Source organism: Acartia tonsa, chromosome 2, assembly GCF_053477335.1.
Source record: "Acartia tonsa isolate MP-2025a chromosome 2, ASM5347733v1, whole genome shotgun sequence".
Classification (NCBI taxonomy): domain Eukaryota; kingdom Metazoa; phylum Arthropoda; class Copepoda; order Calanoida; family Acartiidae; genus Acartia; species Acartia tonsa.
The window spans coordinates 53,594,252-53,620,346 of record NC_137261.1 but is presented as its reverse complement, the minus strand read 5'-3'; the positions used below and the strand labels follow the sequence as shown (position 1 = coordinate 53,620,346).

General features: G+C 30.6%; 1 protein-coding gene across 1 annotated transcript in view; it reads left to right on the top strand.

The window, feature by feature from the left end:
* Positions 1-25,503, top strand: part of LOC145312171 (uncharacterized) — a 150,908-nt gene extending 125,405 nt beyond the window's left edge. Inside the window, exons 6-11 of the mRNA XM_080151358.1 lie at positions 1,941-2,030; positions 2,604-2,683; positions 3,086-3,182; positions 12,792-12,978; positions 23,749-23,910; positions 24,495-25,503. Coding sequence (XP_080007484.1) covers positions 1,941-2,030; positions 2,604-2,683; positions 3,086-3,182; positions 12,792-12,978; positions 23,749-23,910; positions 24,495-24,570 — 692 coding nt within the window. The 3' untranslated portion in view covers positions 24,571-25,503. The remainder of the gene's footprint in view (positions 1-1,940; positions 2,031-2,603; positions 2,684-3,085; positions 3,183-12,791; positions 12,979-23,748; positions 23,911-24,494) is intronic.
* Positions 25,504-26,095: the final 592 nt, after the last annotated feature.

The window sequence follows — 26,095 nt, the reverse complement described above, 5'->3', positions numbered from 1 at the left end:
TGGTTAGTTTTTTTTGCTATTTCTCTTAGGAGGGTAGTGGTACCCCTCCGAGTGAAATAGAAATAGCTATAAAACTTCCCAGGACCCATGAGAAAAAGGAGAACCATATCGGTTCAGTGGTTAGCATATTTTTAAAATAACTTCAAAATCTCTGAATCAAAACAACCCTCTCTAAACAAACTTTACCAACCCCAATTTTCTGGGACATCTTAGTGGCCTTCAAAACGGAGGTGATTAAAATAAATTATTATTGAGACAGTATCTACTGATTTTTTGCTTTTTTGCGAACAACGCTGCGTAGTTGTTATCAACAAGATTAGAAAAATGGTATTCATGAATTTCTTAACATAAGTAAACAAAATTTTTGCATGTATATTTTGAATATCATTTGACTGTAGATGTTATGTCAGCCATCCTCTAGGCGCACTTAATTTAAGTTTTAAAAGAAAAAACTATTTTTTGGGGGGGTGGGGGTGTAAGAGAGGATTTTTTCTTGGGAGGGTGGAGTAGACTCCCCCTAAAAACTTGAAACCTTCTGTGGACATATAAAAAGCTTCACTGTATTTTTGGAGGGGTTGGGGGTGTCCCAGACTCAAAGAAAATAGCCTAAAACCACCACAGGAACAAAAGGTATATTCCCTGAAGAGTTTAAAATCCGATCGGTTCAGTGGTTATTGAGAACCTAAGGGACAGACAGACGGACAGAAGGACAAACTCATTCTACTTTGTATTATAGATGATTAATTTGGTCGACATAAACATATAAAATTGCACATTGATAGAATGCCAACTGTTTTGACTTGGAAAATGAAATACTTTTTCAATAGTTTGTATCACTCTTACAACCAAAACAAACAGAAAATTTGCTCTTTGTTGTAAAAATAGAAAAAAGATTTAAAAAATAAATATATTTTTGTTTGCTACAAATTGGCAATCAAATGGCAGTGCAAAAATATTTGCAAAAATGAAACTTCCTTATGGTTTGTTTATTGTCATAAAAGTTATTGTTTTTATATCATCATAAAACTACTTGAGGCGTCTCATATATAGTTAAACAATTGGTGATTATTTAGATAAAGGCTTTTTTATCCCTTATATTTATTATCAAGGAAATAGGTATGGTTCAATGGCAGATTAATAGTTTGCAAATTAATATTATCACATTTATTGATATATTTTGACATATATAAGGAGAAACCTGCAATTTAAACCTGTTTCCGTTTAAGAAAAATTGTTACATTTGGTTTAGGTTTAAATTTCCAGCTAATTTTAGAAATTGTAAAAGGCTGATTTGCATAAAACTTTCAGGCGGCTGACGTGCAACTACCGAGCCCTGATTAGAATGTATTCAAAAAAAAGATAATATATGTGAATGAAAAAACAAACACTACAAAAGGGGTAGTTTCATTAAATGCATTTGAACTTAATTTAGTGAACCGCATATTTTTTGCTATTTAATGGGTTAGACTATATTTATATGGCATATATTTGAAAGAATTTCAATTTTTTACCACGTAGTTTTTAAAATATCAAGACTTGAAAACTACGTGGTAGAAAATTTAAATTCTTACAAATATATGCCATATAAATTTAGTTTAACCAATTACCCAGGAAAAAATAAGCGGTTCACTAAATTAAGTTCAAATGCATTTCGTGACACTACCCCTTTAGGAATTTCTAAATTGTTGTTTGACAATGTCAATGGATAAAGAATATACGTGGATATATTGACAGGGAAAAAATTGTCGTCTATTCAGGTTGCTAACATGGACCTCATTTATTGTTCAGTTCATACATCCAGTAAGAGAGGAGTGGATGGATGAAGAGTATCGTTATTTCAGCTAGCTGCGAGTATCACTTTATTAGAGTACATGGCAATCTCGTGCATCCTCCAAGTAATAATATATTATCGATTGATTTGACGATGTCCACTGTTTCAGGCCTGATGACCATGCAACATCGTGAGTCCAGGTCTCGACCTTGTTCACCCTCCCCTGGAAATACAAGACCACCACCCCCACAAAGTTCAGGTAAAATGACCGTTTTTATTTTACTTTTAATAGCAGGGACAATCTATAATTATAGATGTATAACCAAACAACTACCTGGATCCTCTGATTGAAGACCGTTTTCATCTGCTATCAAATTGATTTCTGCTCTTTTGTAGCGACTTGGCTGTGTTAAAATTCCCGACGCTATTGGTTGATTTTCAAGGACCCAATTGAAAGTCAGCACAGGGTCCTCAGACATACAGCTATTAAACCCCTTCCTATCTATTGTTTTACTAATGCAAGGACAACAAAATAAATTTATCACTTGTCTGTGCTTCTATTATAGATATAGAGTATAGTTTTTTATATTTTTCGGCTTTAAAAACACTAATATTGGATCTAAAGCTCACGCGTAGTTAATCAGATAAGTGGGGGAGGGGGGTTTGAATAATGTTAGAAATAATACCACCTAGAAATATTTTTTTTTGAGGGGGGGGGGGTAAAATTGATTTACTAAAAAGGGGTTTACTACCGCTCAATTTTAACCCTCTCATTTTTGTAAATAAATTTTCAAATGAAATATAATAATGGTTAACATGTTTCCATTTGTAGGAGGTCAACAGCAAAACAAATTTAGCAGCAGATGGTCTTTTGTTAGGAAAGCTAAGCGGTCAGCCTCTGCCGATAGAAAGGTATAATAGTTATTGATTTCATCATATTATAGACAGTTTTCGGCGGATATATAAATGAAACATTATAATATTAAAACAAGATTTGTTATTCCAGAATGGCCGAAGGCCTAGGCTAACAAAACTGATTTCAAGTTTTTGATTTTTAATTCTAAAATTCGTTGCAATTTTTTTGTAATCCGATGCTATAAATGGTTTTTCAGTATGGCTGGGGACAGGTTCTAATCCAGCAGATATTAATGAGTTTCAAAATTATACTGAAAAAAATTGTCTACATGTCTCTAGTGTAAGAATGCTGCCTTTACATTTTATAATTTTGTATAATTTAAACAACAGCTCAATATTTTTTAAAAATAAGGCCTGCTCACTCCCTTAAACCCCCCATCATATAATAATTTTGTTCAGGGTCAGGTGGAGTTTGGATGGGGTGCTGCTCACTCCCTGGAGCCCCATCATACAATGCACAGAGGAAGATATGTGGACAAAGGAGATAATGCTCTAGGTTTTTATTATAATACAATTAACAGTTTTTATCAAATGAGCGGCAACGCTCCTAGAGACATCAGGGGCACGTGAAGGTTCACTTTAAAGGAAAACCATGTTAATTAAGCGGTTAGTGAGATCCTTCAGAGACTCGACAAAGTGGCTGAAAAAATGAGCCAAGTGACGTCATAAAAAGGGAGAGATGAGAGGAGAAGTGGGAAAGGAAACCCTTTAAAATGAGATGTGTCTATTGACGTCACACGGCTCATTTTTTCAGCCACTTTGTCGAGTGTCTTTCCTTCGACTTAATTAGATTTCATAATAAAAATTAAACAAGGATATATAATTTAACAGTTAGACAAATGTCAATTTACACTAATATTACTTCTAGCGTGAGTTAATCAATCTATTCAAACCCATAACCGTTGGAATTGAATACAAAACATGTTTTTACACATTTATAAAATTACAATATATTACAAAATTTAAATATACAACACGGTAGCCCCCCATCATAATTATATTTTGATTGGTTTTGTCTGAATTAAATATTCTGGAACAGGGATAGGTAATCTGCAAAAAAGGATTTGCTTTGGTAATAAAATCTTTTTTTAAAGGTATATTTTTTAAATAAAAACTTCATATTTTTGGATTTTTTTATTAAAACCTTCCACCTTATTTTTTCCTGTTCTTATGTATTTTTCAGATTTTTTCTTCTGTATTTCATAATTTAATATTCAAATGACTTTTTCTTAAAAACACTCTTAAAAATTTATTAAAAGATGCAGATTATCTACCTGCCCAAATAATCACTATTTTAACAAAATGTAGTATTGTCTTTTCTGCTAAATCACACTAGCGGCTACGCCCCCTAGAGGTCTCTAGAGGCACTTAAAGAAGGGGGAGTTGAATTCCAAAACCAGTTTTTTTATTTCGATTTTTTGAAAAGTAAATGAAAGATACACAGACAGTGAAACACACATCCTGTTACTTTATTATAATAATTAATTCATTGCCCGAAATTTGCTTCTTTTTGACAAGGTTCTTTGCCGTAAGGCAACATCATTCTTTTAAATAAATAAAAAATTATATAGATATTGTCAATATCAACTTATATAGAAATCTTATTTATCAAGCTTAGCTATGGCCTTGTAGGGGCAAAAAAGGAATGTTCATATTTGTGTCCGCGGAAAACTGCTTCTAAAATCATATAAGAAATTTTTTTAAAAAGATTTTTCTCTATGCTTATTATAAATAAACAAAAAATGTAAAAAAAATGACAAAAATTTTAAGTGTGACTTTCTTTGTAGGACATGTAGACGCAACATATTTAATATTTATGTTTACCTCCCACACTAAATGTTCACAATATAACCTTTCCGTTATCCCAGAAACAGAAATATGTAAACATGAAAAAAAAAGAGTAAATGACCAAATAAGTCATCTAAAATGACTAAGAATTATTTTCTTGTATTCATTCGAAACCGATTAATATCCGGTGGATTAGAGGTGGTTCTCATCCATAAAAAATATGTCTAGCATCGTATTATATCCAGTTTTCTTCGAATATAAAAATGTACAATCATAAGATTAAAACCAGTTTTTTAGCTCGTGCCTTCGGCATTTCGGAGCTTAAAAAACTGGTTTTAATATTGTAATTTTACATTTTTTATTCGCGGAGAGCTGTTTAATAATACGATTCTAGAACTAACTATCAACAACTTGCGATACATAAATTGCTGTTTCAATTTTAAAAATGTCAAATTTAGTGACTTTTTGCAAGGAAATATATGCATATTGCCAAAGCTCATGAGTTAACTTGTTATTACTGCGATACTTTATTTTTGCTCACATTATTACTTAAATATGAATTCTTGTCCTCAAAGTTTTTAGTTTTTTTTTATATAATATTTATCCATATTTAAGACTAACCAAACCTTTTTCAGCTAACAGTTTTTTTTTTTTAAATTGCTGTATTTTATCTATTGATCATCAAAGTGTTTTTTTTTCATATAAAAATAACCAAGAATTGGCTATGTTAAGGTCTTAAAATTATTTTTTTTAACCATAAGAACAACTGAAGCAAAATTTTTTTTATTTAAGAAACTTAAAATGTATATAGTTTGCAGTTGTTTGTCCAAAACCCTGAAATCCAAATTTACATACTTCCACATAGATAGGTGTACCCGTTTCCAAATAGGTATGACCATGTGAAAAACATATTAACATATTTTATGCAGATTTCGAAATAGGTTTTTATGACCTCTTTCTCCACCTCGAATTATAAAGGTTCCTAATTAATAAATATATAATAAAGTTGGAGTATTAACAACGATATAACATAAATTATAATTCTATTAATAAAAAACCTTTAAGTATGAAAACCCTAAAATGACTAATATTATTATAGGCGGGTCTTCTTTAAGTTGTAGAATAGAATTCTTGTCTTTTGCCAAATCAATCAATTTGTTGTATATAGAGGGCAACACATTTAATTGACCATTTTGGACATCCAAAAATTTTATTAGCAAGCCAACTTTATAATTTCAACAGTCTGTCGGTCAGAAACACATAAATTAAAGGAAATGGTATTTATTAGCTCCCATTAACGACCTTTATTTTGAATAATCTACTTTTTTAGTGCAACCTTTATATGTTTGATATTCCCTATGTATTAATATTAATAAAAGTTACATAAATTATGATTTTTGGTTATTAGACTACAGGTTTAAAGACATATTCTAACAAAATCAAAAGATATTCTTTGGGTGACAAATGTTATTACCTTTGTGAACATTAATCTCAATTTTTAGAAAATATTTCTGCTAAAATTCTGAATTTTGATGAATCAACTTATAATAAACTAGTAAAGCCCGCAATTTTAGAGATTCTGATTTATTCTGCGTTATTAAATGTAATATACACTTTTATTACATTATCAGTCTTATGCAAGTCTTTATGAATATACACAATAAAATGCAGTGCATATGTATAGCAGAGATATAGGATGGCAAATGAAAGATTTTGTGGGTTATATCATATATGCTTTATCTACTAATATCCTTCACTCAATGTTCTACCATGCAAAGCAAAATTCTTAATAATTAAAGAAATATATATTTTCTTTTGCCGTTTAATGTTGTTTCGATCTCATTTCTCTCAATTTTAAAAGTTAACGTGTATGTGTAGCATTTTCCTGATCCACTCCTAACCTATCCATTTATGCCTGGTGAATGTGTGTAACCTTTTATCAATTTGCTGAGACCTTCCTTCTTTAAGAATATAATAATGCATTCTTTTATTATAAATTTAGGGATAGGCAAATATGCTTCAAAATTGATCTAATCATTTCAATTAATCAATTCAGTAACACATTAGAACACATACTTAGGCAAGTGTCTAGTAGAGATAAAAAATGAAGCATATGCCAACAATCTTTTGGTTGTATCTCATTTTAATAGACATAAGTAAAAACTACTGTTTTTTTTAGGATACTTAAAATTAATTGATTAGAATTTGGATGTTGAAATGTTTGGATACCTATGCAAAACCTTCCTCTCACTCTTTCATTTGGTATTAACTTTCAGCTATCTTTTAATCTTTTACTTATATATTTCTTTATCCTTGATACTTTTATCTACATTAAAAACATGAAATAATGCATCATAATTCTTTATTCAATCCTTGCCAGAGTTTTTTTTTTAATTTTTTTGTTGTAAATAATGTCACTATGAATGCAAAAGCGATGTTAACTTTGCTTGGGGTTTAAATTTGTGCCAGTAGGGATAAGGGTTAGAAAACAATATGTAGAACATTGTAGACACAGATTTAAACATAGCTTTGCATTTTTAAAAAAATTCAGCCATATTAACTAAAAATAAGTCCCAAAAAAAGACCCCCAATTTAATTTCTACTATGTGTCTTATTACATAGCAATTTATAGTAGGAAGGGTTTAATCATCTATTAGATAATCTATATTAGATAGCAATATAAAAATCCACTCATCTAAATGTTTTTTCTGTAGTACATATGTATACATTTATACTTGGTCGTCCATTGATGGGTAAGACAAAATTTGATGCTAAAAAATACCAACAATTTCGTGAGATGACTTAAATGGTATTAACCTTTCATCAAAAGAAAACCATCAACAACCCCAACACCCTGATCTCATTCTAGTTATTTTAAAATCTTTATTTAAATTGTACCATTAGACTTAACACTTAACCCTAATAAACCTTAAATAATAAATACAAAAATATATTTTATTTAGATTACAAATAAGAGAATGGGGGAAAGAATGTTCTACTTGGGATGTAGTGTATTTCTACACAAATGCCTATTTGCATTGTCAAGGAAGGGCCTGGGCTTTTACAAATTTGTAAATTTAACAGATAATTCATATTTTATTGCAGCTTTTACTGCGAAAAATCCCAATACAAAATGTAAATTAGTTATTTACACAAAAATTATGTAGCTTTCTTTTTTTTGAATATAAATAATTTTAATGGTCAAGTTGTCAATAAGGTCACTGACTTGATTCTTAGATATTGAATTTAACTTCAACAATCTTAATCCCTTTTAAAAATCCATAATGACGATGTATCAATACATGTCTTCCTAAAAAGTTTAGATTAATTCAATACCTCTTTACTTGAACTGCATGAGTTAAATTTGAAGAAAAATTATAGTATTGTCCATTACCATGTAGTTATATACATAATATATATTTTTGCATCTTTTCTAGGCAAAAAAAAAATAAAATAATAAAAAATAATCCTCAAAATATCTATCTCTTTATCCCTGAAATTGTTTCTATGCATCTTTGTTAGTTGAAGTGTGCTAGAAAAATTGCCAATGCAAATTTTTTAATGCACATTATAATGTAAGGGATAAGGTTTGGTATATTCAATAATAAAGAAGTTACACAAATGTATAAGTTGAAAACACCAAATTCAACTGCTAAGTTGTTGACGGACCAAAATGATATTTATCTTACTTTTTCTGCTACACAAATTTTTATTTATTTTAACCTTTTATCACTTGGAACTAATATTATCAAAATAACATCAATGATTGAGGAAAAAAAGACGATTAGATAAACTATTTTACTGAAAATTTACATCACTAAAAATACTTTTTAATTAATGAATAAGACAATAAATATAATAAGACAATCTAATATGAAATTATATTAATTAAAAGATTTTCAGACTAGCTTAGTTCAATAAGTGAGCAATATATCTTTAAAAGGGAACGTGAAATTCTTTTTGATTCAATTTATGTTGTTATTGAATTCATATACACAATGTTTTTAAAAGCAAAGCTTTTCTATAATTATGGTCGGTCCGTCCGTCTATCGATTTCAAACTTTGCATGGTAAAGTAGTAGTTAGGTACAGTTTAGAAAGCTTAGCAAACTCTATAATCGTTACCAGAATGTCCGTACGTCCATTTTAAACATGATGATTTTTAACTATTTAACAACAATTTTTTATGTGATATAATAATCCGATTGACCTGATTTTGGAATACTGATTCCTAAGACAACAAAGTACATTGTTATGAGCGAAAGATCTCTTTAATCAATTCCAAAAAATGCAAGTATGTCCTTAATTATTATCCTGTATTTACTTTCAACAAATTTACGTTTTTTCGACTGTTATACATTTATATTCTAATTAATAAGTTCTGACACTCTACACGTGTTAATGTTCGTTTGTCCAACCGTTTCAGAGCTTTTATGGATGTTGTCATCCTTGTTATTGGATGAATTCTTAACCTGTATTCTTATATAATGACAAGAATAATGAATCAGCCCAATATTTCCTAGGGACATAATTTCTTAATGTTTGGAATGGACCGAGACTTGTATTCTAGCAGGTCAAATAAAAACTTTCAAAAAATAAATAAAAGTTCGGGTATGTTAAACAATTTTAAATGCTAAATTCTTTTAACTTTGCATTGAAAATTTGTAGTTTCTATTCATTTTTTATTTTACTCCTCCTTTTTCCTGATTATGAAATAAAGATCTATAATGTTAATGAATTAGTTGGAACTTCTTTGTTCTGAGCAAACAGAAAATCTAGGGTGTAGGAATCAGTATACAACCTCATTTCTTATGTACTTTTATCAATTGTGACTTAAAAAAAGCTTACAATAAAGTTTTATATGTAATTTGCTTTAGTTATATTATTTCTATTTGTTGGATTTGAAAATCAAAAAGTTTTTTAAATGAGTTTTCTAATAAAATAAGTCATATTAAGTGATGGGTACAAATTTTAATAGAATTTGAAATTTGATCTTTTACTGTATAATTGTACTATAATATTTCCTTTTAGCTTGTTATTGCTGCGCTTCTTAATTGTCCTGATTCCTTTATAGAACCTATTCCTTAATTTCTGGACAAAAAGACCAACTAGAGATTTTAGAATATTAAGATTCACCAATAAAACCATATCCCAAACTTCTGTAGTCAACAGATAAAGTAATGCAAATAAAATAAGGATCAGGACAAATATTCAAACAGATCTTTTATTTCATGATTTAAGCAATCAGTGTTTTAAAATTAATATTTTTTTAAAATGCACTAATAAGCAAATATTTGTTTAAATGTACAGATGGACTTAATGTATACAAGTACATAAAGAGTAGCTTTGATGTTAGAAAAAGGAAAATAAAGATTAATACTAAATAAAGTAAAAAAAGATTAAGATAAATTAATACAATTTATAAAAAAAATGTACCCAAATACTTTTTATTCAAAAATTTTTCCTATCATTTCTCCACAATTTATGTCCTTGACTCTGTCCAAAGCAAAGTTTAGTTATGAAAAGGATGAGTTTATTTGAATAGGATATCTTAATATTGTATTGAAAACTTTACTAAGGGAATAGTCATTTAAATATTGAATTATAGCTGTATTAGCAGAAAAGGTATTCAAGTACATATTTCAAAATTTTAATATGAGTATATAATATATTTAACTAAACTTTTTTAAATCCTCATAATAAAGTAACAGGATGTGTGTTTGTCTGTCTGTTTGTTTGTACCGAAGGATCTCGCTAACCACTGAACCTATTAGGTTGTCCTTAACAGGGTAGCTTCGCATAGGTCCCGGGAAGATTAAAACTATTTTGGGGGAGGGTACCATCAACCTCCCAAGAAAAAAACACAAAAAATCAAATTTTTTTATTCAGAGACTTGAACACAGCATGAAAAGGTTACGCATCATGTAAAAAAAAGCAATTAGAGGCCTCCATGGGCGTAGCCGCTATTCTTTATATATACAGTAGATAGATTTATAAATGTTAAGCCATATAAATTAGAAATGACCATTCTATTTAAGTTAAAATTAGTATTTTTAGTTGTTAGATATTTCCTTTCTAAAGCAAAGCTCTTAAATGAGGGATAGCCGCTATTCTATAATTTAAGTAGTAAGGTTTTTATTGTCTGAAGCGTAAGATTTCGATTTATAACTTCTGATACGATTGATAATTTCATTGTAGGGGAGCTTCACAAATATCTCTTAACGGTTTACTTTTAGATTTAGGTGATAAGGATGGTTAGACTATTTTTCTTTCTTACACTAACCTTTCAATTTCTGAGCCCCTGGATGCTAGGGGCGCAGGCGCTAGTAGTTATATACTAACTTTTTTAGCAATTTATTGTTATTTATAATTTAGATTTAAGCTGTAACTTTTTTTCAATTTTATTTTCATAAATATTCTCTTTTTCTCACCTGTATTTATTGCTGAGGAAATGTACCATGAATATAAAACTACCTAAAACTCCTCCTTTAAAAGTGTTTCTATATATTTGCTAAAAATAGATGAATACATTTTTTGGTCATAATAAGAAAACGAACTTGCGGGTTTCATCGAATTTTCACAGTAGCTTTTGAAAGATTACTTTAGGTTAGGTTAGGTTCAGTAGTATCATCTACAGCCTTTAATGACAAATGTCAAATTAAATGGGGAAGGTCAATAGACTTAAACCAGCCCAAAATCTGTACAATTCATCCATGAGAGAACTAGTTCATTGGACTAGCTAATACATAAATGAAAAAGCAGAAAATCTAGATGATTACATGATATCTTCTTACTAAACAGATATAATTTGTTTTTTGTTGCTATAGCTAAAAATAAAACTTAGCACAGATGTACGATAACATGCATATTTATTTAATGCAGTTTTATTGCAACCTCTTTTCCCATGAAATGAACAAAATAAAAAACAAACAAAATTCTTCAAGAAAAACATATGCATGAAAGTGACATGTTTTCTAAAACAAAACAAAACAAGTTGGCTATTTAAAATTGATAGCATAAAAAAGTTAATCATTACTATATCTTTAAGTTGATATATAAAGAGCATTTAAAAAAGCGTATTAAACATTCAAACATAAGAAATGTATCTTTGATAAACTGTTTTTTTTTCTGATTGTACTACACTTTTATCTTTAGAATACATATCATCATCCCTTAACATGAGTTTGAAATTTCTCTTGTACAACCAGTACAAAGAATAAGTAAACTAAAAATACATCTTGGGACAGATTACTCTTAAAACAATATGTTAGTTTATTATATGACAATTTCAAATAATTTCACTATTAGCATGCCCTTTTTAATTTTTTTTAAACAATAAGCACTTTTCCATCATTTGTATGTCTTTCTGTGCGTGCGTTACACTATTTCCCTAACTTTGGCTTAAAGCAGCGCTGGAAGAACGCTTTTTCTTGGCTCTAGACCCTATTTTTCAAAAGTGCTATCAAAAGGGTTTTAGTGCGTTCTTATATCAACATACGCTCAACACGTAGCGCACTTGCGCGTCGTCGTGGAGGTGATAGGTTCGGCTTAGGTACTCGGCTTAACACCATGGCATAACTAAAGACGTTAAAAAAGGTTCCTACTGCCACTATGTTACTTAATCTAATACCCCGGGTGTTTGGACAGAAAAGGAGATATTTTGCTCCCCTAGGTATTTAGTCACTTTAGCTCTATAACAGTATATGACCACCTCTAATGTAAGTCTAAACGTTTTTTTCTTTCTATACAGTATGAAAATAAAATATTTAAAAGTAACAGAAAATGATTTATTTTTGTTTTCTCTTGTCCACATAAATAAACATTACTCTCACCAGTGTTTACTTTATTTAACTTTTTATGCACTTTGCTCTTAACCAGTACATTTAAAATTGGATATAGATTCTATAGAATCTTCAAAATTCAAGTTGTTTTATCAGGCTTCGGTTCTCCAAAACTGTTTTATTAGACTGGTGTCCTTTACATAGTTTCTATTTTGTTATTAGATTGAATTTGGAGATTATTTATGACAAAATAGAATAAAATCATTAGACCAGGGAGGTAGGGAACATTGGGCTGTTAATTTCAATAGACCCCAAAGTTTTAAATTAACGATTTCTTATTTGTTGGCTTTATAACTTTTGGGACTTGTATTGAATTTTTATTGGTTGTTCATTAGTTTGAGTGTTTGATCGGCCATTGCCTTATCCCTTTAGATCCCTAAATTAGATTGTCTTAATAATCAAAAATGTATTTATTAGAAATGGTATCTCAAAATATTTTTAAAAAACTTATTGTATTGTAATAAATGTCATCTGCAGGCAAATGGGAGGATACAGGCAGCCGTGGCTGGGAGTTCAAATGGGAAGGAAGTGTGGACATTAGTTCAGCAACTGCCACAGCCACCCTGGCTGGTGAGCTGTGTCGGCGGGCAACTGCGCTGCGGAGGACTCTTCACAAGATGCCGGCTCTCATCAACCATAGAAATGCATTTTTAGAGATTATAAAGTAAGTAATATTTTTTTGTATTTTTTAGAAGAGAAATTTGGATGGGGTTTCTTACCTCACTTAGAAAATCTGGTAGGGAGGGGACACTAGTCCCCAAAACTATATCATAAGGAGGGGGAGGTGGCATTACATGCAAAATTATCCTATCTCGGAAAATATAAGAGATATTAAGATAGACTCAAAAGCAAAGTTCTTCAGCATTAAAATTCAAAAAGTATGAAATTAAAATTATCACCGTGGAACCGTTATTTACCGTTACAAACGGCGATAACGGTAGAAAACATAAAAAGTAAAATATTTGCATTACTTTTTAATAAGTAACTAAATAAGAAATAATAATATCGAAAAACATTATATAAAAATAATCCATTGAAATTAAGGAAATCAAAATGTCAGTTAATTTATCATAAAAACTTTTGAAAATAAGTCTGAAAGGTAAATAAATAAGATAGTTAGTTATGTTTTGAAATGGTCAAATTACCCCTGACACCAAAACTAAACAATTAGTCAGGAATAAAGGAAAGAATATTCTAGTTTGAAAATTTTTATTAAGACAAAACTTCTTATAGCACTTTTGTAAATGTTATCCTATATTAATATCTATTACCTATTTCTCTAACTTCAAATATTTTTATGTCATATTAACTATCTCTCAAGTGCCTGTAATCATTATTCCCCGCAAGGTTAAGGGTATCTTTTGAGAAATGTCCTTTTAACTTAACAAGCTTCAACTTACACATAGACCCACACAACCTTTTCAGACGTTTAGGGAAAAGTTTTATTCTTGTTAACAAGGAATGGTTATCTTTACATTGCATTGTAAAAAGCCTCTAGGAGCACTTGTAATTGTTGGTGTAGGGGGGGAGGGGGGGGGTAGAGGTTTAACCCCCCGACTTAAATTTTAGTTTTAAAAAGAAAAAGTAAAACAAAAATTTTTTTGGGGGTTCATTTTTTTTAGGGGCATTTTTCTTGGGTGGTACCCTCCCCTAAAATAGTTATAAACCATATAATTTCAGAGGTTAGATAGATCCTTCGGTACAGATAGACAGACAAACATCCTGTTACTTTTATATAAGGATACATCAACTAAAACTTATGATTTAAACTTATTTTAATAGCTTTGTAAGTTTGCAAGATTATTACACAAATTTCATTTAAAATAATATGGATGGAAACTTTCTTTTTCGTCTATTGTCCTATCCCTATATGCCTGCAGCTTTCAGAAGTGTATATATTTATATCTGTGTAAGGCATTGTAATGATCATTTGTGTAGTTATGCCTTTCAATTCTAAATTATAGTCATTTAGGACCATTTCTTTTCAAACCATCATTCTTAGTTTATCTAATATTCTATATCTATCTATCAAACCCTTATCAAAACTTTATCTATCTATCTGTATACATACTTGCTTAGTTATTTGTCAGATAATTTTAAATTTATCTGTCTATTACTTTGTCTAGTTTGTATTATATTTAATCTATGTCCAATAACAGATCTATAGCATATACAGATAACTACCTCCCTTCCCTTTTCAATGACCTTATTCGTCTGCTACCAAATTATTTCCTGCTATTTGGCTGCGTCAACGCACACTACACCACTGGTTGATTTTCAATGACCCAATTGAAAGACGGAACATTGACAGTGCGATGGGGAGATACAGTTTTTAACCCTTTAAATTATCCTATTATTTAAAGTAGTAAGTTTTTTTTTCCGTAGTGAAGGCTCTCGCTAACTGCTGAACCGATATAGTTCTCCTCTACAGCGAAGCTTCTTACAGATCCTTAGTTGGGTTTAGGCTATTTTTCTGCTTTTCGAAATTAGAGTCCTCAGATGTTAGGTATGCATTTTTCAAAAAAATGTTCACAGCTTCCAAAAGGGTTTTACTTTAAGGCTTAGTCGCGGATGACGCACGGCTGCCGAGCCCTTGTTATAATGTAAAGGGTGTAACCAGTTAAATTAAATGAGACGCTTAAGTGATGAATGAAACGGAGAAAGATAGCTTTCCGAGGATTGGGACTTGTTTAATAAAATTATCAATGAAAAATTCAGTTAACACTTTCATCATCTAGAGAATTCATATTCGAAGGAAAAAAGAGATGTCACAAAAATAGCCTAAAACCTTCCAAAGACTTTATAAGATTGGATCTAAAAGTTAAACAAGGTGGAGAAAGTTGGTCTTACGTTGTAAATGTTATTAATGTAACACATTAAAGCAAGGTTTCTAATAGTAATCATAGTGTTTTAGATAATATCGACAATGACTCTGTACCTTATTGTAGACTAGCGGCTTCGCCCCTAGCCTCTAGGGGCTTTGCTCCAAGAGGTGATCAAAAAAAATAAGGTGAAATTCGTAAAATGACCAAGGAAATCTTCTGCAAAAAAAAAGCACCAAAGCAATCTTCTGCAAAAAAATGGGGGGGATTTTTTTGTTTTTTGGGGGGTTGGGGGTGTCCCACCCCCCAAGAAAATAGCATAAAACCACCACAGGACCAGTAGGTATATACCCTGAAGAGTAGAATCCAATCAGTTCAGTGGTTACCGAGATCTTAAGCTTCAGACGGACGGACAGACGGACGGACAGATGGACGGACGGACGGACAAACATCATTCTACTTTGTATTATACATAGATAGATATGAAACAGGGCATTTGAGTGATTGCTGCAACTATTTTTTTTTCTGAGAAGAAATAACCCTGTTTCTGTTGTTACTTCCTCATAATAATTATGTATAAGTAATGCACCCAATATGATTAAAAACACATTAACACGCAAACTTAAAATACAAAAGTGGTCAGCTGAATTTGAGTTGCCGATTGTGTACACAGTTTCCTCGGTGTTTCCTCATACTATCCCAATATTTACTTCCAGCTAAAAAACCTAAATCGTTTATACATTCAAAATTTTAATGTTTAAAATTTAGATTTTTTTGAAGTTTGTAGCTTTTTTAGCCCGTAGTAAATATTGAGATAGGATGAGGAAACGCCGAGGAAACTATGTACACAATCGGCAACTTAAATTCAGCTGACTAATACAAAAGTGGGGTTCCAATTAAGGCTTTAATCTACATTTTAACAGTTAAAATACGATCTAAATTTGGATGTAATTTTATTTTCTTGATCACACAAGGAACTAGTTGTGGTGCTTTAGTATATAATAGCTGTCTATTAATTAACAGCCCTGACCTTCAGAGGAGGCTTTGTCTCATTTTATGTAATAAAAGGCGCTTAAAATAGTTAGTATAGGTGAATTGTATAAAATCAGTTATACCCAACTACTAAAACGGGTTAACAATGTTCAAAATGGACATGCACAAAATTGGAAAAACAAAACCTCAATGAGAAAAAATGGAACTCTTAAATTTATTCTCTTGGAGCCTATATAGATACTTATATTCCACCCCTAGAGGCCTCTAATGCGGCACTTGAGCGAAGGGGGGGGGGGGCAGTCAACCCTCCACTTACAAACCTTCCCTGGACCTATGGAGCTACACTGGAAAGTGAAATCTTTCAGTACCGACAGAAAGACATGTAACTTTTGTATAGAATAATTGTAAATAAGCCTGTACTACTATATAAAGTAGTAAAGATTTTTGTCTGAAGCTAAAGATTTAAATAACTACTGAATCAATCGACTTCTCTTTTTGAAAGAAGCTTCACATAGGTCCTTGAATGGATATAACTTTATTTATTTGGGTTTTGGTATTGTTTAAGACAGATCCACTTAACGCTAGGGACGTAGCCGATAGTAATAAATAATTCAATGCTTCCAAAGGCAAACTCAACCATGAGCATAATGTATACTTGAGTTTAAAGTAAATATTGACATACTACATATTATCCATAAAATAAGCATTTCCGTAAGGAAATTTAATATTCCAAGTTTAGGAGTGGTCTTCAATTACGGGGATAGGAAACTGGAAGAAAAAAAACTATATGACCTGAAATATCTTTAATAACGTGGAGCCATTCTAAGCTAATTTTTAATTGATACTACCAATCACTAAAGTTCATTTTTTAATTCTAAATATGAGTATGGTGATTAATTGTCTCTATTACGATGCCATACATGCTTTTTTAGTATGGCTTAGAACCGGTTTTAATCCCTTGAAAACTAATCGGTTTGGAAGTTATACTGGACAATTTTTTATTTGAAGTTGAAAGCAATGTGCCACAATTTTTAAAATATTAACAATTTTTTGCCCACCCTTAAATTTAAGTAATAGAATATGATTGACTTTAAATCAATTGTACAATTATCTAGGAAGAGAGAGGACAATAGGCTGTTTATTACAGTGGTCTCAAAGTTTTATAATAATTCATTTATTCATTTGCTTAATAACTTAAGCTTCGGCCATTGTCATATACCTTTAATAAGGTTCAAATTATATAAACAAGGTAAAAATTAAGCAAAGATATTTTAATAGTTGTGTATTTTATTATTTTTTTTAGTTTTATTGGTTATTGTTACTTATAGCTTTATAGGAAGGAAACCTTTTATTTTAAAGTAACTACTTATAATATGAGAGGGTTTTAAATTTACCAAAAATAGAAAATAACTTAATGAAAGTGAAAGTTTTGTTCATTTTTATAAATGTATCTTACTTGAAAATAATAACTAATCAAATTTTATATTCAATATACCTTTCTCTGACAATTTGAATTACGAATAAAGTGGAATTTACTTTATTTGGACTTATATTCAATTAAATTAGCAACCCCTTAAACCATCTGATACCCAAGGACGTATTCTGAAAATTATCTATTAAGAACGACCAAAAAAGAAGTAAGGTTTTGATTAACTCTTAATGGAAGATAGTTTATCTGACTAAACAGATAATCTGTTCTGTTTAATTGGGTTTTAATATTTGTTTTTTATCTCCATTGATTTACTAGTTCAATTTTGATTATTGAATTATGTATGAACTAACTTCAATTATAAGCTATGCTATATCTACCTTTTTTGTTGGACACCCTATAGCATATTTGTACAAATATAGTTAATGCAGAAGTATATTGTTGAAAAATGTCCTCTGGGCAAAATTATCTGTCATACTGACACGAGTATTGACTCCACAAATAAAGGGATGAACAAAGGAGTTTAAAATTGAAACACCTAACTAAGTTATTTTCTTATGATTATCAGATTTTATTCAGACTCATGATATTTTTTAAATATAAAAGAAAGAAAGGATTGCAATATGTGTGAGTGTCTTGAACAGTAAATGAATTAAGTATAGATAGATAATTACCTGGACCATTTCTTGGAAAGCTTTTTAGTCTGCTAGCAAACCGCTTTATGCTCTTTTGTTGCGACTTGGCTTTCATAATATTTATAACGCTATTGGTTGATATTCAAAGACCCAATTGAAAGGCGACACAGGGTCCACGGAGTGAGGACATATATTTATTTAACCCCTTCCCCTTCTATTGTTTTACTCTAATTCTTTAACAAAAGGTATCGCTATGTCAATTAGGATGTTGAGTCGACCATCTCCCTTCCTATCTTTAGATTGACCCTGGTATGCTTAAATTCTAATTTATCCCTTTATCTAAACAGTAACAATAATAGTTCAGTGACCTAAAATCTTGATTTGGCAAACCCCAAAATGTATTACTTACATGTATATGGAATAACTGATATAGTGACATTAATAATTTATTCCTTTAAGAACAAACTATACATAATTAAATCACATAGTCTTCAGGGTATATCCTCTTAGGATTTTTTTCAATTTTCAAAATTTGAGTATCCCCACTTTCCACCCATCTCCCCCCCCCCCCTTGAGAAAACTATGAATCCTGGCCGGCCTAGCCTCGGCACCCTAGCCTGCCTTGCCGCTGGCGCTCGGCCCCCTAGTCTATAACCTAACCTAAAATAATTGTAAAAAAGTGTCGCCGCCAGGTTTTTAAAATTGAAAAATAAATTTCAAAGAGGATAACGCCGTCTTGAGATATCGTTAAAGTCCTTTTAGGAGTAACGATTAACACATTATTACTTAGCACAAAAAGTGTTTTAAGAATAAAGGTTAAGGCTACAAATTAAACAGATTATCTAAACGTTGATACTGGTAATACATATCCTAACATCAAACCTTTCTTCATTTATGCTTTTATCATATTTTAAGTATGGATTTGATGACATAAATAAATAGAGAGTTCAGAAGGTTTAGATGTGTTATAGAGTATATTCTTTCTTTAATGTAACTTTAGAATACTATAAGTTAGAGTATAATATTGTGATGTGTTACTCTTGTTACCCAAGGCTATGAAAACCCGCCAAAATCTAAAAACAATTTCCTAATATTATACTCCATGTTTTGAAATTGTCGACTAACTTCCTCTGTTTGAAATAAAGAAATAGGCATTAATGCAAAAAATATATATGCTTTATATGCACTTGATTTAAAAAAATAATACATAACCTTTCTAAAATGCTATTTTTTGTGGTTTCTCTTGAGAATGTGGTGGTACCCTCCCCCAAAATAGTTATAAACATTCCCGGGACCTATGAGAAGCTACCCCGTGAAGAAGAAACCGATCTGTGTTAAACGATTTAAATCATAGAATTGGTGTTTTGATATTAATAATATATTTTTCAGTATGGCTTTCTTGAATTATTAGATAGAATATTAACTTCTAGTTACAAATCTTTTTTTTTATGTAATTTTAAGTCATTTTTACACTTTTCTTACATTTCCATTTTTTTCTAGTACCCTTTTCTAGTTAGCTATAAAGATGTTAAAAAATGTTTTTGTTGAGAAGATCATTAAAGTCACATTAAATATGAATACAGCCACTACATGAGCACTTCATACAAGTGCCAGGGAGCGAGGGAGATGTGTCATATGAAAAAAAAATATTTGCCTAAAATAGTAAATTCTTGATTATTTTTATAATAAATTTTAATGTGGTATTCGTCTAACGCTGAAACTTTATCAGTTAAGAAACTGATAAATATTTGAAACATTATAATCTAATAGTAAACCATGTTTATATTTGTTCTCTTTCCCTGAAAAGTACAACTGAAAAAAAGTATTCTTATTACAAATAGGCCAATTTAGGAATACAATCACAGTTCAGAATTTAAAAATAAACAAAATACTTTTTAAAAAAATCAAATACTCATGTTTATGATTACTAATCTTTTCCTACTATAAACAGAAATTGTTAGTTAGTTAAAATCTCGGTAACCACTGAAATGAGTTTTCAATAGTAAGGAAACTTCACTTAGGTGTCGGGGATAGTTTATGGCTATTTCATTATTAAATGAAAAGTGATTGATTTGAATTTTTTAAAAATCTCAATAAGATAATATTTCCACTTCTAACTTTTTTTACAAGGTTTAGAGTTTCCCATGAAGATTAGATTTTCATTTTTTCTAGATTTTAATGTATTTTTTTTTTAAATCTTCGAACAGAAATTTCTAATTTATTCTTTTTAACCTTTGGGTTAAGTCAATGTTTTTCAATATTTTCAAAAATGTTTATTTTGCTGATTTTATTGCTCCCTACCATATTTATAAACCGATTGAAATCTCACAATCCATAGAACTGTATTTAAGCACAGACAAAAAGTTTTGTGATTTATTGGGTTATAAATATAAAGAACTTAAACAGATATTGCTACAGACACATCTCTTTGATTTATACATATTCAAATAAGTTCACAAATAAGGGATAGAGGCAATTTTTAAAAGCGAAGCTTTTCTATAATTAGGGTCGGTCCGTCCGAACGTCCGTACGTCTGTAACGGATAGCTTTTTTCGTTAATTTAGGCATGTTAGAATTGTCCTATCGATTTCAAATTTTGCATGGTGATTCCTTTTATAGTTAGGTACGATTTAGAAAGCGTAGCAACTCTATAATCATCACATAAATGTCCGTACGTCCATTTTAAACAAGTTGATTTTTTTACTTTTTTAACAACAAATTTTTATGTGATCTAATCATCCGATTGATCTGATTTTTGGCATATTGATTCCTGGGACTACAAAGTATAATGTAATAAGCGAAGCAACTCTATAATCAAGTTCTAAAAATGTAAGTATGTCCATAAACATTATCCTGAATCAAGCTGTTTTCAACAAATTTACTTACAATTTTGCTTTGACTCTTCCACATTTATATTCTGATTATTCAGTTCTGACACTATACAAGTATTAATGTTTGTTTGTCCTACCGTTTCTGTGCTTCGCTTTTATGGATGTTGTCATCCTTGTTTTATGGATTTTTATTAATGTTTATCATGTTACCTGTAAAAAGAGTTGTTGGCATTTTGTCTTTATGCAATCTAGTGCAAGTACTTCCAAAGGGAGTATTTTTTTTTGTGTAATGCCCCATTACCCCCCCTCCAAAAAAAAAGAAAAGAAATATGGGACACCACCTATTGTCGAAAAAATATAACAATAACCCCCCATACAAAAAAAGTATATATATTTCATCACCAATTATTGGATAAACCCTGCATATTAAGATTTACCTCCCCTCTTTGAAAAATCTTAGACGTTCAGTGTTTAGTAGTTTGATTTGTCTTTATTGGCCACAGCTGACATTATATTTATATAGATAAAATAGCTTAATACCACCGAAGGACAGCTCTTTGGTTCATTGGTTACAGAGATCTTAAGATTCAGACGGACGGAAGGACTGACGCACAGACATCATTAGACGTTGTATTATAGTTTCCATATCAAAATGTTTTTTTATCTGTCCTCTATAAATCTTAGTAATTCGAAGAAAGTTTTTGCACAGAGATCTAAAGGGATAAGACAAAGGTCAGTCGATATATTGTCCGTACCCAATAATGATACAAAAAATAACACCTACTGTAGATTTAAATTAGTGGTTGAAATAACTTTATGAACCAATCAATCAAAAATCCCTTATCAATGAAAGTCCCAAAAGTTGTTAAGTCAACCTATAAGAAAACGTTATTATATAACTTTGGAACTAGTGTAATAAACAGCCCATTGTCCCCTCTCTCTCTCTCTGGGTTTTGCAAATGAAAATATACTTTTGGCAAGTAAACAATAACTTTGCAATATGCCTGATTGGTCTCATACAGAGTCTGCGGTAAAGTGTCGGAAGTTACCACCAGCCGTTCATAGTTTTAGCGGCTGTGAAATCCTATTATATAAAGTATTAAGTTTTTTTTCTAACGCCTATTCGGAAGGTTTACATTGGTCCTAAGATAGTATTAGGATTTTTTATTTTTAGAATTTAGCACATGATAGTTTTATGCTATAATCTTTTCCTTCTTTGAATACAGAGAACGGATATACATGTAAAAACTAATGGATTTGGACAAAGACCAAATTGTATCAAAATTGATCCTTGTGTAGAGGTTTCTTTCCCACTTCTCCTCTTATTTTTATGACGTCACATGGATCATTTTTGACACAATTTGGTCTTTGTCATGGATTTGGGCTTTCGATTTTGCGGTTAATGCCGTTTAAGTATGATACGACTGACTATCCTTAAAGTAAGTGTTTATAGTTATGTATTGTATTTGTGTATATGTGTGTATATAATATGCATTATATACCAAGGAGGGAGGGAACATTGGGCTTTTTATTACACTAGTCCTTAAACCTTTATACTAACGTTTTCGTATTGGTTGGTTTAACAACTTTGGGGACTTTATTTAAATTTGATTGGTTGGTTCCTTAAGTTGAAGGTCAAAACGGCTCAACCTCTAATTACAATCTACAGAAGGGGTAACTTTGTTTATCATCATTGGGGATGTACATCAATTTATCAGCCGTTGCCTTATCCCTTTAGATCCAGATAATTTAAACAATTTATAATATTTGTAATTAGAATTGATGTGTTTCGTATTTTACTTTAAAATTTTGGGATTAAGTTTAATTAAATCTAAGAAAATACACAAGGATTATATTTTGATTGTTTCAAATATATATTAATCCCTTTATGCTATTTTTATTTTTCAAATATCAAACAGTTGGAATTATAATTATGACAGCTAGAATGGTTATTTATCGCATTGTATTATAAACAGCTTTACGCGGATATAAAAATTACAATTATAAGATTAAAACCAGTTTTTGAAAGACCCAAAATGCCCAAGGCACGGGCTAAAAAAGTGGCTGTAATCTTATGATTGTACATTTTCATATTTGTTGAAAACTGGATATAATACGAAGTTTACATAATATTTCAGTATGGCTGAGAACAGGTTCTAATCCACCGGATATTAATCGGTTTCGTAGCGATACTGGAAAAATAATTATTGTTTTGACTACTATTAAGTATTTTTTGTTATTATTGCATTAATGAACTTATTTGTTGCAAACTAATCATAATTTAAATATTAAATATTCTATACCAGTCCTCCAACGCTTATAATACCTAATATTTGGATTTAAAGTGAAAAAGTTATCTCAAAGTATATATAATAATTTCTAAATAATAGCGTCTTCGCCCCTATTGACATTTAAGGGCAATTAAGGGGGGTGAGGGGAGAAGTCGACATCTGTTCTTTCTCAATTCTCAATTTTAAAGTTTAAAAAGAAAAAGTAAACAAAATAATTTGTAAGGGTGGGATTTCTAGGGAAGTTTTCTCTATGGACGGGGGTGGTACCCTTCTAAAATAAAAATAAACCTTCCCAGAACCTTTGAGAAACCACTTTGTAAATAGGAAAACATATTGGTTCAGCGGTTAGCGCGATCCTGTGGACAGACGCAAAGATGGACATACTTTAACTTTATAATAAAATGTAAATTTATTAAATGTTTTTATTTTGCAGGGATGTAGCCAGTGAGATGAAGCTGTTGCTGGACGCTGCTGGCAGGCTGGCACCTCTCCTACCTGACCAGCAGCGCCAGGATCTGGATCTATCCCGCAGGAAGCTCCTGGAAACCTCCAGATCATTCTCCAATGCACTGAAAGGATACTTCAAGGAGCCACAGTAAGATTTTTATTCTATTTTTTATAGCAAAGCTTCTTCTCCTTTAGGACTGAAGCAGACACTAAATGACTTGTTTTTTTTTTCCAAAGTCTATCCATTTTGAATGTTACAAAACATTTTTTACATTTTCTATTGAAAAATTTAAAAAAAAATACATTCCTTGTTTTTTTATAAAAGAAAAAAGTGAAATTAAGGCAATTTTTGTTGAAAAATGCTGATTTGACAAAAAAAAGATTTAAACAAAAAGAAATAACATCTTAAGAACATTTGTTATAAATAGGCATTACAAAATATTATTCTTAGAATTATTTAGAAAATATTGTATTACTTTTAAAAGTTTACATTACAAAAGATTATTCTTAGAATTATTTAGAAAATATTGTATTGCTTTTAAAAGTTTACATATTATAAAAATTTCTGGACTTTTTACTGTATCAAAAGATCTCGCTACCCGATGGACAGATTTGGTTCTTCTTTATATAGTTTATTATAGGTCCAGAAATTTGTTGATGTAATTTGCTTAACACTATAAAGAAAAATCACCTATAAGTAAATTTAATTAACAAATTTATTCTTTTTTTCAGTGCCACCCCCGTTTTGTTGGCTGCAACCGCCCTTGTCTACAGAACTGATGAAATAGTGCAGTCCCTGGAACCTTAAATCATATTGTGTGATTACATAGTATCAGATCTATATTGGTGGATTTTTTGGTGGATTTCTGAAACATTCCAATGCTATTATAGCTTTAAAAACATTCATTCACATAACCTCATTCTTGGGCGAAAAAAAGACGTTTTGATTAAAGTTTTGTCTTCTTGTGATATTATAATAAATATATCCTTCAAGTAAGTGACATAATTAAGACACAAACATAGTGATATACATATATATGTGTATCTATATGCTTTGATGTAAGAAAATCTATATATGCATAGATAATATGAAAGGCCTGATAGGCCTATCTATGCTAGTGATGTGTATATCGACAATACTTTATAATTTCATTTTTATATGCACGTTCATTTATGAAGAAAGTTATTCAAAATTTCAATACACAAAAATTAAAACGTTGTAATATATTAGTATTTTTAATAGCAATCAAACAGTAACATAAAAATAATTTGTTTTTATTTACACAAAAAAATCTTTATATATTATATTTTTTATGTAAATTAATAATGTGATTTTAGTTTTACCTATTCAACTATGCATAAATGCGGCAAAGAGCAGAAAGCTACGTCCTGATATGCATACATATATTGACAGTAAGAGCCTTTGAAGTGAAATTGCTTGTGATCAGTTGGTGATGCTCAAATACGTCAGGGATAGGGGGATAGCATTCTGAAGTAAAAAAAACAAGAGCACGACAGTTTTAACTTAAGTGTAGATAAGGGTTATAGAGTGGCAAAAAACAATTAGGTACATAAGATGGGGAGGGAGGTTGTTGGTTGATATTATTTTTATTTTAGCAACCCCTTATAATTCATATTATTTTTTAAAGACATGCCTTATTGAAATAAGAATCTTTTGTGCCTATTAGGTATCTTTTCACAAGATTTTCTCTTAATTTAACTTTGTAAAAAAATTAAAAAATTAGGAATTAAAAAAAAATTGCTAGATACCTATCCTTAACACAGCTGGGCTCTTAAAGTTTTCAAGGTTATTTCCAGGTTCATGTACCTTGTTATAATAGTTGGTCATCATGACCGCAGAACAATATTTTCAGGTTCATGTACCTTGTTATAATAGTTGGTCATCATGTTCGCAGAACAATATTTCCAGGTTCATGTACCTTGTTATAATAGCTGGTCATCATGTCCGCAGTACAATATTTCCAGGTTCATGTACCTTGTTATTATAGCTGGTCATCATGTCCGCAGTACAATATTTCCAGGTTCATGTACCTTGTTATTATAGCTGGTCATCATGCCCGCAGTACAATATTTCCAGGTTCATGTACCTTGTTATTATAGCTGGTCATCATGTCCGCAGTACAATATTTCCAGGTTTATGTACCTTGTTATTATAGCTGGTCATCATGTCAGCAGTACAATATTTCCAGGTTTATGTACCTTGTTATTATAGCTGGTCATCATGTCCGCAGTACAATATTTCCAGGTTCATGTACCTTGTTATTATAGCTGGTCATCATGTTCGCAGAATAGTTTGTGTTTCATATTATCAA